General features: G+C 30.4%; 1 protein-coding gene and 1 long non-coding RNA gene across 2 annotated transcripts in view; one reads left to right on the plus strand and one right to left on the minus strand.

The window, feature by feature from the left end:
- Positions 1–5,229: 5,229 nt before the first annotated feature.
- LOC127700839 (uncharacterized) overlaps positions 5,230–13,206 on the minus strand; it is a 68,687-nt gene continuing 60,710 nt past the window's right edge. Inside the window, exons 9-11 of the mRNA XM_052204524.1 lie at positions 13,021–13,089; positions 7,035–7,129; positions 5,230–5,845 (exon numbers count right to left, since the gene is read on the minus strand). Coding sequence (XP_052060484.1) covers positions 5,805–5,845; positions 7,035–7,129; positions 13,021–13,089 — 205 coding nt within the window. The 3' untranslated portion in view covers positions 5,230–5,804. The remainder of the gene's footprint in view (positions 5,846–7,034; positions 7,130–13,020; positions 13,090–13,206) is intronic.
- Positions 10,764–12,594, plus strand: LOC127700841 (uncharacterized). Its single transcript, XR_007981737.1, has 2 exons — positions 10,764–11,596; positions 12,115–12,594. It is a non-coding gene; the product is annotated as an uncharacterized LOC127700841 (long non-coding RNA).

Consider the following 13,206-nt stretch of genomic DNA (forward strand, 5'->3'; position numbering starts at 1 on the left):
TAAGAGGAGAACTACGACACAACATTAAAATGTAAAACACACAGAAACGAACTATAATATAACAATGGCCATTTTCCTGACTTGGTACAGGACATTTTAAGAAAAAAATAGTGGGTTGAACCTGGTTTTGTGGCTAGTCAAACCTCCCGCTTTTATGGCAAAGTTAAATATAACATTAAAATGACAACATTACATGACAGGACTACAATACAAATAAATGGGAGAACATAAAGGACAGAGAAACATACGAATAATAGCTTACAAAAGGTACCAGGTTTAAAGTTTCGTCCACACAAGACTAACCAGTGACGCTCAGATAAAAAAAGTATGAAAGCCAAAACAAGTACAAAGTTGAAGAGCATTGAGGACCAAAAGTTCCAAAAAGTTGTGCCAAATACGGCTAAGGTTATATGTCTGAGATAAGAAAATCCTTAGTATTTAGAATAATTCATACTTTTGCAAACAGTAAATTTATAAAAATGACTATATAATAGATATACATCATAACACCGAAGTGGTGACTAACTACAGAATAAAAACGGATACATAAAACAACATAAAAGTTCTTTTACCTTCTGAAATATAAAGCTTTATACAAATAAATTAAGCCGACCCTGTCACCTGATAGTAATCCCTATGTCTCACATTCTGCGACTTTCATCACAAGCGAGACAAAATTGATGAACAAATAAGTTTCATTTTCAAAATTTGTTTTATTGTTAACAATATCAATACATGTTTTATTTCCTATGGGAAAATGATATCGCGACTAGTACAGCAAGTTTTAACAGAAAATAATGCACACATACATTTGTGTGGTATAAAATACACATTTTAAATATTTACAATTATCTTCTTACTAACAAATGAACAAAGGTAGATAACTACTTATGTATTACTTTGACATGTATTTCACATTCATAACATTCATAAAAGAGATCTCTAACAGTAAAATCTATGTATATATAGGTCTATGGCAGAATCTTTGGATGTTTTTTTTCACTTGAAAATTTCACTGAATGATCTTTTAGTAATCAAAAAATCTGAACATGTGTGATATTTTCATTATCAAATGCAACTCAAGACAGAAATATTAGGAGAGATAACTGCGCATCATATAATCATGTAGTTTATTATCATCCTGTACAAAGCCTTTCACAAATCTAAGAGACAAGATTATTTGTTTTTTATAGTCATTTAGAACTGCCAAAAAAGAAATTGCATGGTTAAATTGTCAGTGAGTTTATATTCATGTTTTTTATATAAAAGGATATTCTCCGATTCTTACTTTGGTTGATAAATAAAGGGAATCACTTTGGACTTAAGTGGTTAAAAATATAGAGGGAATTGCCTAAAAGTTCTTTTAATGTTGTGGTCACCTTAAAATTTAAAATAAAATTTCATAAATTTGGTGTCTGAAAGGCATTTCTGGATTAACCTACATCACGAACGCTCAAACCTAAAATTCTTAAGGTGTAGGACCTCATTGGGTTCAATCTTTGCAAGGTTAAACAAAACTAATGTGGTTCTTTCGTCTGCAACGCAAAGCATTCTGCGTTTAGGATAACTGATCTACAACACAACACATTCTGCATGTAGGAGTATTCAAGCTGAAAGACTGGTTGTGCAGGCATCAGGATATTGTGCTATGCACACTTTTTGCACTCCTGGAGAAATTGTTACTAAAAACATAGCCTTAGTTACAACATCATGAGTAGCAAAATTAATCTTCTTGAAAATGGAGATACTTCAATAAACTTATAAATCACACACAAAATCAAAACTTTTGACATTTCCATTAAAATTTAATTGGAAAATATTTATAAAATACAAACATTTTCTACTAAAAACCCTTTCTTTTTCAAAAGTATTTCTAGTCCAATATCACAAAAAAAAAATGCAGAAGTTAATACAATTTTTTTTGCTAATCTTATAAAATGATTAAATCATTAATGATTAAATATTATGAAAAATAACGTTATATATTAGACAGTGATTCAACATTGTTAATATATACTAGCTACATTTCATAGTTTATAAATAAAAACTTTAAATAAATCAACAACAAAAAATAACAAAACTTAGGCTATGCAAAATCAATTCTATGGTTCTCTAATAAAGAGTCTTTGACAGGTGGGTATTTATCTTAAGAATTTTTTTGAGGAATTTTATTTGGTTGAGATTAATATGAAACCTATCATAATTTTTTTTTATCTCTATAGAAACCAGTTTTTTTGAGAATGAAGAGTTCTATTGTAATAACATTATCCATTCAAGAACCAGGTGGTGCTATTAACAAATTTCAAGTTTCTATACTTAAATATGACAGACTTAATTTTAGGATAGTCAACCTAATTACTTTTAAAAAACAATCACTTTTGATCTGTTAAATTAAATTCTTTCTGTTCTGACAATAAAACATTATTGGACAATTTTTAGGTTTTATTCTTTAATTTCCTAAAATGACAAACTCAAATTTTTAAATGCTTATATCCTATAACTTACACAAAAAAGATCTGAAGAAAATATGTTTTGAACTTGAAAAAGAGATTCGAGGATAGAAGTTGCTGTTACATTGATATTTAGAGCTCATCTGGACTTGCTTAAACAATTTGGAGTTATCTCCCCTCATCCACCTTATGGAAATGCAAATAAAGAAAGATAGATTTTGATAAAAAAAATTATAAATATTAGACACAAGCCATGGTAGTCAGTATACAAGAACCAACTGTATTTTTTAAATGGCCTAAATTGAACAACCCTCTACCATTTCATAAACATCTGCATGAAAAAACAAAATTATAGTCAACTATATTTACAAGATATGTATAAAAACATGATCATACATCAATATCAGTTAATACAAAATGAATTTATAAAGTCTGTGACCATAATGTTGGCACGTTTGATCAAGTCACTTTTTATATATAAATCCATATTACTTCAAACTGTTCTGCTTTAAATGGTTATGAATATTAAAGAAACAAAATTGACTCCAGACTCCAGAACTTTTTAAAATAGTGATTAAATATGCAACATAAAGTGAATTTATAATCGAATGTGCCAACACTTTTAACAATCTACTATACCATGCACTTCTATGAAATAACTAATAAGTGAAAAAAACTACACAGTGGATTTCAGCTAATTCAATATTGCACATTTAAAAAATTCATTATTGCACTATTTCAAGCAGTAAAACTATACATAAATCTTATCAATTTAATATCATCATTAGGATTTCATTTTAACAAACATTAGTTAATGACATCATCATCACGATTTCAGTTGAACAAAGACTAGTTTGATCTTTAAACACATAAACCAATTAAATATGAATTTAATCAACATGCACGATTCCAATGGTTATCTCTCTATCAGTGTATTTAATTTTAGATGATGTAATATTACATCATTCATGCATCTATTGGGCATAAAATCTATGACAGTATGTTGAGTAAAGGGATGAGTCTCTTTATTGGGATAATTTCCATATCTGCTTAGATAAATTGAAAAAATTTCTATTTCTGTAGGGTCGAATAATGTACAACACAATTACCTTGTCAGTTCAAGGATGCACCAGGGATCCAGTTTGCAACAAAAAATATTTTCATGACGAAAAAAATCAATCTATATTTAGAGTTTTTCTGGTAATTGAAATGATATGAATTAAGACTATTGACATGGGTGAAAGAGTACTTCTCAATAAGTAACAGTTTTTGCCATTATATTAAGTATACCTAAATTTTTGTAAAATAATCTGCTATATTTATTATACCAGTATATAATAATAGCTTCTATCCAAATAATTATTAATAACATGCAATTTAATTCCATAATTACTTAAGACATTTCAAATGGGATTATGCTAATTATTCTTGGCAAGATTACCTCCCTTGTCAGTCTTGTTTGACAATAATATTTTTTTATGTGAAAATTAAATGTAAACATCAGTATTATCTGGGACCTATATATAAATGTATTAGTTCTACAATACATACATTTTTTTAATATTTGCACAGTAAATGTGTTCTAAGAGTTCAGTTTGAGACTGCCATTTTTTAATTGAAGAACTGTGCAAAAAATTGAGATTCCTACCTACAGAATGAGGTGTCATATGTATTTGCAGGTTAGGTTGAATTTCCATTTGTCCTGCAGATCTCCAGAATTAATTGTTGTCCATTAATGTTTGGTCTGGCATTAAATATTTATATTCTGTTGACAAAGTATTTTTGTATGTGTACATTCACTGGTGATTATTAGACAGTATCGAACGTCTTATTGTATTACGTTCAATTTCATGTCAGGTTTGATTAAGTGAAATCCAATGTGTCTCAGACTGAGAAACATATAATGTCCCCAGTTCTAACATAAGTAATAATTAGTCTACCAAAATTTGACCAAAAAACAACTTTAAAGACCATTCAAAAAATGAAAAATGTGGTAAAGAAAGCATTCAAGAACAGATAGAAAATAAAAACTCATCTGCTTTTATTTTAATGCAAAATTGAAGATTAAATGTGTTCAATATAACAATAAGGAGATGTTGAATGGTTGCCTTGGGGACAACTATCCACCAGAGTGCAGATGAGGAAGATAAAAGCTGTTATAGGTCTATTATCAAAATTGCCCTAAAACACTTATAAATCTAATTAATTAATCCACATGTTGTACATAATTTATTTTAGGCCAATGTAATGTTTCATAGTAAGAAAAAGTGGAATTGAGTTAAATCCTCAAAAAATATTGTTACTAGATATATGGTGTTTCTGTGTTTCTAAAGTGTTGCCATTGTCTTTGCTAATGTCATGTTGTTTGCTTTGCATAGAAATATCAAGTCTTTTTAAAATAATCATGTGGTCAATTATGCTTTGTATACCTGCAGGATGGAAAGTATAACTGTTAACCATTCATTTTTGTATGTGATCTATTTCAAGGAGTAGAAAAATAACACAAATACATGAAACTTGTATCTTCTCTAATAAGGAAACATCCATAACACATCACAATATATATTGCAGTGAAATTGTCTTGAGAGGGATGTATATGAAAAAAATATCAGCAAAAATAAGTCTTAAAAACAGTAACCTTTTAACTTACTGTAAAATCAGAAATTAATGCATGCATTTATTATTGCAATTACGACACCACTCACAAAAATGCGAAATATAATATTTGTGAGTGGTGTCGTAATTGCAATAATAAATGCATGCATTAATTTCTGATTTTACAGTAAGTTAAAAGGTTACTGTAATAATGTGATTGCAAAAATTTAATGAAGGAAAAGCACTAGTGAAATTATGAATGAGAGTTTTTATTTTTTGCAAACCTGATACTGTCGCATTGTTCGCATTAATAAAAACATTGCATTAATTTCAGAATTTACAATATCATAAGAATGCTTTTCAAAGGGATCATTTAACTACAGCACATTTCAAAGATTTTAAATACCAAATTTAAAACAAGTACTTTTTGTCAAACAATTGGGGGGAGAAAAATTTAAATGGATTTTATACTATGGGAATTCCAAATTCTTTACTAATCCATGGTGACTAAAAAAATTTCAGTTTATATGTGATTATAACACATTTGCCATTATTTTTTTCTGAATAATGAGAATGACTGAAGTCCTAAAAATTCCTCTACATAGAACATTTGAAAGCTCCATATTTCTATGACAACATAGATATATATAGTGGAAGTACACTTGGCAAACATTTGGCTGACCAATCAAACTCAGGAATGTTAGAGTAACTTGTATCACCAAATAATTATGTCGTTTCCGTGTGATTTCACATCTTTTGTCATGATTTCTCTATATTATCTTTCAACATTCTTATTTGTTCTGAAATGTAAATGAAATTAAAATCAACTGATACATTGTATTGTAAATAGAATTCTACGACTAAATTTTGAAATTTATAAAAAAAAACCAAGAATATGTCCATATAGTACATGGATTCCCCACTCCCACTATCATTTTCTATGTTTCAGTTGACCGTAAAATTGTGGTCAAAACTCTAATTTGGCATTAAAATTAGAAAGATCATATCATAGGGAACATGTGTACTAAGTTTCAAGTTGATTGGACTTCAACTTCATCAAAAACTACGTACTTGACCAAAAACTTTAACCTGAAGCAACACAGACAGACAGACGGACGGACGAACAAACAGACACACAGACCAGAAAACATAATGCCCCTACTACTATCATAGGTGGGGCATAAAAACAGTAAACTAGTCATTTTGACAGTACATTCCTAAATTTACAGGCTAAGTATATAGTTTTGCTATCAGCCTTATGTCCAATATATGCTTGCAATTTTATGGAGAAAGAGGCAAATGGATACTGCTTACATTGCTACCGATTGTCACCAAATACTGTGCCATTCATGCCTATGACTGATGTCACATCAGCAGGTATTGGCTAGTTGATTTTAGGTAAAATCACCAATTTCAAATGAATATTTCTTTTTGTAATGAATTTAATGCAATTTTCTATACTTAAATACAAATTTAATGGATCAATTTAGAAATTCAACTCCTGTACTGATATACTTTGAAGTGGAGTCTCCATGTAAATGATGCTTTGACCGAATAGAACGTCTAAATCAGTGATGTTAAAGTAATGCAACCCCACTTCTGAATTGGTTCATTACATGACACTAAGTTTTTTGGTGTCAATAACAAACTTCAATATATACTAATAGACTTAAAGTGTACTTTGTCAAAGTGGTGTTAGACTTATTTTATGTTTACAGAAGACGAATCTTCCCAAACCAAGTTTCAAGCTGGTCCTTGGTGGAAAAGAAAGTTTTACAACAAACAATAAGGTTTAAACTGCATTGGAAGTTTATCTAAGATAGGAATTTAGTAAAACAATATAATTCAATATCTTAATTTGTTCAGTTACAATGATCAAAGGTGTTTTCATTGTTCTTAGATCAACAGTCATATGCCTATTATGTTAGATTGTTTAGGCTAACATATTTAAGTTTTCATATGAATTAGCCTATTATAAGCAATACTAACCTGGTTTCAAATTTCCTATAGTAGACTGTTTTCTCAGGAACTCCAAACATAAATCTTTCCCTAGTCCAAACGATCTCATGTTGGATGAAAAGGTCCTGAAATAACATGATCACTGTGTGATAAAGCAAATGCATAAAAATACAATTCAGCATGTAACTGCCAATTTATGTTTCAAGATTTAAGCAATGTTTTTTAGTTTTCAATCTTGTAATAATTTTTAAATAAATGGAGAATGTGTCCATGGGACACAGATGATGCCCTGCTTGCATATAATGTTATAAAGGGGCATAACTCAAGAACAGTAAAAGTGACGCCACCAAAATTCGAACTTGACCTGTGTTTTGTGGTAATAAGCATTGTGTATAAGTTTCATAACATTTGGTTGAGGCAAACTGAAGTAAGAGAAAGGAAACAAAAAAATCAACAATTTTTCCATAATTATAAAGGGACTCCAGGATGGTACAAGTGAAGCCACCCAAATACAAACTTGATCTGTGTTTTGTGGTAATAAGCATTGTGTATAAGTTTCATACTATTTGGTGGAGGCAAACAGAAAACAATTTTGGGACGTACATACGGACAGACAAGGATAACATTTAATGCCCCCTCCGGTGACGGCAGGGCACAAAAAACCTGAAACACTGGATCACAGGACTTGTCCAGTTATCGTTTTTTGCTCTTTTATTCGTTCAGTTATCTTTGAACTTTGTGTAATAATCAATATATTCATCTTTAAATCAATTGAACTTCCAGCTGTGATCTCAGGAAGTAATCAAGACTACCTTCTCAAGGCTGTGTTATACATATTATTTCCAGTATGACAAAGTACTGTTGATTTGACTAAGAGACAAAACCATTCTAATTAAATGTATTTGTCTGTAGTAAAACACAATTAAACATTGCTTTCTTTTTATTGCAAATTTGTTCTGTTCGACAGGTAGTAATACTCGGCATTATTTTCACATTCAGCTACAACTTCTTAAATAAATATTCACATGCAATGGTTTAGTTGAAAATTTTCATATTTAGCTAGATTTCTGCAAATATAATTACAAGAAGCTTACACAGTGTTTTAAATATTTGAAAATCTTTTTAACAGAAATAGTGAAATGTAACATTTATCCTACATTTTGACCCTGGTATAATTTGGTTCTAAAATAATTTACAGATAATATTTAAGATGCTATTAAAAGGTGATCTACAAAATAGTACTGTGGTCTATTTGACAGCATCATTTATGGTTGTCGTTTCTTTGACATCATTTGAGCAAAATCAGAGAACAAAACAAAACTACTTTCATTTCATTATTTAACTCTAACCAGCCACGAAAGTCAGATAAGTTGTTTTTATAAATAAAAATAAATAGCTGATTATTCAATTGGCAAAGAAGTAAAAATTTACATTTCAACAGATATCATGTGTTGAAAATAAACTGGTTGAACTCAGTGTAGCTCTATAATGAAGTAAAATGATCACATGACTTTAGCATTTCATGGCAGTAAAAATTGATTTTTAATACAAAATAGCTTTTATAAAATTTACATTTGGATTGATCAGTTGCTAGAAAATTATTTCTCCAATGGACTGCTTATCTTGTAAATATTTAGTACAACTACAATTATATTTTTTTCTTTACATATCATTCAAAAACAGATAAAAAAAAACAACTTATGGGAATCTGACTTTGACATTTAACAGGCTTTAATTATCAGTCCAGACAATAAATTGACTGTAAAAATAAGTATTCCCCCTGTTTCTGACAGATATGAATACACAAAAGTAATGATTTCCGATAAAAATGATTAATTGCTGTATTCTAATCAGAATAATTTTCTCGGTTTATTCCCGATTGTCCCACTTTTTAAATTTTTAGAGTTCTGATTGTCCCACATGAAAAGTTCTGATTGTCCCACATTATTTTATGAAGTAAAATGTTCTTAAATAAACAAGGTAGCTATTGTTTGTTTTGCTAAATAAACAAGAATTAATTATTTGATGTTCAAACTATTATTTTATATAGATTTTATAAAAGTATAAAAGTATAAAATATGATTTTTTTTGTAAACCATCTTTTGATTAAATAATATAACATTTGTGAATTATTTAAATATATCAATAATGTTACGTTTATTTATAAAACAAATATCATTACTGTAATTTTGATTACATTTTTTTCTAAAGTTTTTTAAATAAATTTAGAAATAATGCATGCAATATAAAGAAAAATTTAAACTTATTTACACTGTGCACTAAACACGCATTTGTTGACTGAGAGATGTTTCCACAAGTCTTTGCACTTTTACCAGGGAAGACAGATGCCATTTACATTTTATCACTACTGAAGACACCCTTACACCCAAAGTCAGATTCACATAAACCCAACAAAAATTGCTTCATTGGTAACAAAAGCTGCTATCAAGAATTCTGCCAAGTCATCCTTTCCAGGAATCACAATTTTTTTCACTTTACCCAGTGTATTTAGCGTAAAGTGCAGTCAACAGGACTCTTGACCGACTATAAAGGAGAACAAGACAATCATCAACTTATACACAGGACACCAGTTCTTTTTCGGGTACCATATGCATAAATAAAAGACGTATGGTTCCATGCACCAAAAGACCTGGAACATTCGGATTCAACAGCAAATACCACTCCGTTTACGGACCACGTCACAACATACTGGATTGAAAGCAAAATGCACTATGGAACCATTACCAAACCGAAGGATCAATGACGACAAACCACCTCGAAGGATGGCACAGTAACTTGAACATGGTGATCTAAGAACCACACCCAAACATATACACGCTTAAAGAAGAGAAGGCAGCAAACGAAGTGACCATCATTCAGTACCTAGGCGGGATAGTACGATCAAAAAAGAGAAGAAAATGCAGGTACAACTCAATCAACGCAACATAAGAACTCAAAGATTATCTTCAGAGTGGCGAAGTTAGTGTTTGTCAGTATGTTAACACGTTGCCTCTCATTTGCTACACTTGGACTAAATTTGTTGCAATTGTATGATGTGTTGTGTTGTGATGTTTATGTTATGTATTGTGTTGTGATGTTTATGTTATGTATTGTGTGTGCTTTATTGTTGTACTTATGTATTATGCGTGCTTTATTGTTGAACTTATGAATTAAGCTGTTTATTATTTGGGCTTTCTTGTATTCAGCTGTTTATCATGTGTGCTGAATTGCAACTCTTTAGTACACATTAATGGAGAATTGAGTAGTGCTTGATATGTGACATTTTTTGACTTAATATTATATTATATGTTTGATGATACTTCAATTGTACCTATTCTTTGCAAAAAAAAAATGTAAGTATTCATGATTATTTGTTCATCTTTATTTCATATTTTATAATACACTGATTATTTACCTGTAACTATACCTGCTACGCACTATAAAAACAAATTAATCACTATCAAAACAATTCCCGATTGTCCCACATTTAAGCTTCCCAATTGTCCCACAAACATATTCCCGATTGTCCCACAAAATTTCATTACTTTTTTACCTGTAATTTCAAAAAGTGGGACAATCGGGAAGACACCATTTTCTCACCTTAATTTATTTTATTTTTCTCAAATTCATGTTTAGTATATTTTAGTGATTGCTTTTTGTAAATAAATGATTAAAATATCAATAAAGTTTTTTGTAAAATGCAAAATGAAACCAAAAATGTATTTCCATGTCAATGAAGTCTTGAGTAGGTCACGCCCGTATGAAAATTTCAACAGGAGTTCAACTGGACTCCAGCTGGACTTGAGACGTATTCCAGTCTGACTTTGAAAAGTCCAGTCTGACATGAGCCGTACACGTACTTTTTCTTATACTTGGGTTATTTGCCAGCCGGTATTTTCTTAAAAGTCCAACAGCACTTTTTGTAATACTGACAAGAAAATAAACACGGCTGGACTTTTGAGGAAATTTATTCCTTTCTGTAAAATGATCAGCAGGATTTTTGTCTTAGAAAATTTAACATTCATTTATGAGCAGGAATTTAGACTTAGAAAATTCTTTAACATCAATTAGAAACTTGAGCCATATAACAGTGATTAAATAGCAGTTAGTCTTGTAGAAATGTGCCATCTGTTTTCAATTAACCTCAGTCTGGACAGGTCACAGAAAGTACTATCTCCACAGAGATTGAGGCCATATGTAGGAGAACACATTTCGAAATACATATTTCTGCAATTACTATCACTTTTATTAAAAATTTCATAATTAAACAAATTAATAATTGATTTTCTTTTCTTAATCTATCACATATTCAAAATTAAGGCACATGCAATTAGTCATAAGAGGAACATTTAAAACAACTCCTTAAACAACCTCATGTATTGCAAAACAACACAATTTGATTTTGGAATAAACAGGAAGATGTGTCTTCTTTCTTGAACAAAATGAGAATTTTACATAATTGTGTATAAAGCAAATGTTTGGAAGTAGTTCTTTTCACATTAAATAGAGAAGATGGATCCTTCTGACTGGCATCAATGACAAAATTATTTAGGAAGATTGCTGTTTGCATGTGTTTTGGATTGCATATTCTGGTAAGTACAATAAATTGAATTCCACCATTTTGGTGGTATTTATAATCTGATATGCTCTTTTTATTCAAAATATAAATAGAATAATTACAATATTATAAATAGCTTAATTAATTCTTATTTTTGAAGAGTAAAAAGAATAAAAAACCTACATCAAATATTTATATTCATGCAATAATTTTCATCTTGTCTGTTATGTCACTGTCACTTCCTGTTTTGAATTGTTATCAGGTTATGTAAAAAAATGTATTGTTATATTTTTTATTCCCTCTGTATTAAGGAATGGTTATTATTTGAGTTGTTATGTAAGTTTTTTAATTTCTACACTTTCAGTGATTTTCAAAGCCAACTTTATTTTATTTTTAGCCACTTTAAAATTATTTAGGCTATTATAACCACAAATTATTAGAAGCTAGCATTTAGCTTCTCCGTTCCCCATTACTTGGTTTTGCCAGTAAGACAGTACAAAAGAAATAACCAGTATAAATGCATAATGTCATCTGTTGTTTTTGTATTTTCAGATTATAGCAAGGGATGCATGATGCAAATTAAATCAGAAGAACCAACCATCTGAAGAAAAACTGAGCAGTGGCGGATCCAGGGGGAGGGTTCCGGGGGTTGGACCCCCCCCCCCCCCCTTTTATCCTGAGTTAGGAACCCCCCTTTTGAAAATGGCAGGATTTGCCCCTGCTGAGATCATCTTTAAAAGTCAAACCGCACTTTTTGAAGTCCAGCTGGACTTTTTAAAGTTCAGCCGTACTTTGTAAAGTCCGGCTGAACTTTATAGAGTCCATATTTTTGCCATAAATGCCGGCTGGATTTTTATTCAGACGTACTTTTATTAAAGTCCAGCTGGACTTCATGAACCGGACTCCTGCTAATTTAAATATTTCGAGCCGGTTTACGGCTAATTTCGCTGAAAGTCCAGCCGGGGTATCTATTATAAGCAATTCAAAGAAAAGTCCAAATGAATATTATAAGTACGGTTCTCAGTACGGCTACAGTACGGCTACTGTCCGGCTGGAGTACGTGTCATGTTTTTCATACGGGTGGTTTGATGAAGAATATTAAAGAACCTGAAATTTATGGTTTGTTAGATAAAACAAACACTAAAGAACTGCAAGGATATAATGTACATCTGTACATGTATTACAACAACTGCATGATTTTACTTACAATTACTTTTTATTCCCCCGCCGCTAGGGGAAACAGAGATCCAGTTGAATTTGGGTGGTGTTACTTTCACGTTCAATTTTAGCTCCTTTATACATGGAAAAATTGCTAAGTTTGCTGTATATTTACAAGCGGGGGCATCCGTGTTCCATAGAAATATTCTTCTTTTATTTAAAATAAAATAAAGAATAAAGGGTAAACAGAAAGTTTAGATGACTTTTCTGAAGAACTATTTAACAATTATCATATCATACCCTAACTGTCCAAATGTAATGTTTTCTTGGAATCGTCTGTCATCCTTTTGGTCATCTCTTGCATCATTCCTTTAATTAGAAACAAAAGTATTGTGAATGTATAACTGTGAATGAAGCTCTCTGTACAAAAAAAAAAAATTCATCACAGTGTGAGTACATGTATTTGCATTACTTAATTAGAATGCT

Source organism: Mytilus californianus, unplaced genomic scaffold (assembly GCF_021869535.1).
Source record: "Mytilus californianus isolate M0D057914Y unplaced genomic scaffold, xbMytCali1.0.p SCAF_5, whole genome shotgun sequence".
Taxonomy (NCBI): domain Eukaryota; kingdom Metazoa; phylum Mollusca; class Bivalvia; order Mytilida; family Mytilidae; genus Mytilus; species Mytilus californianus.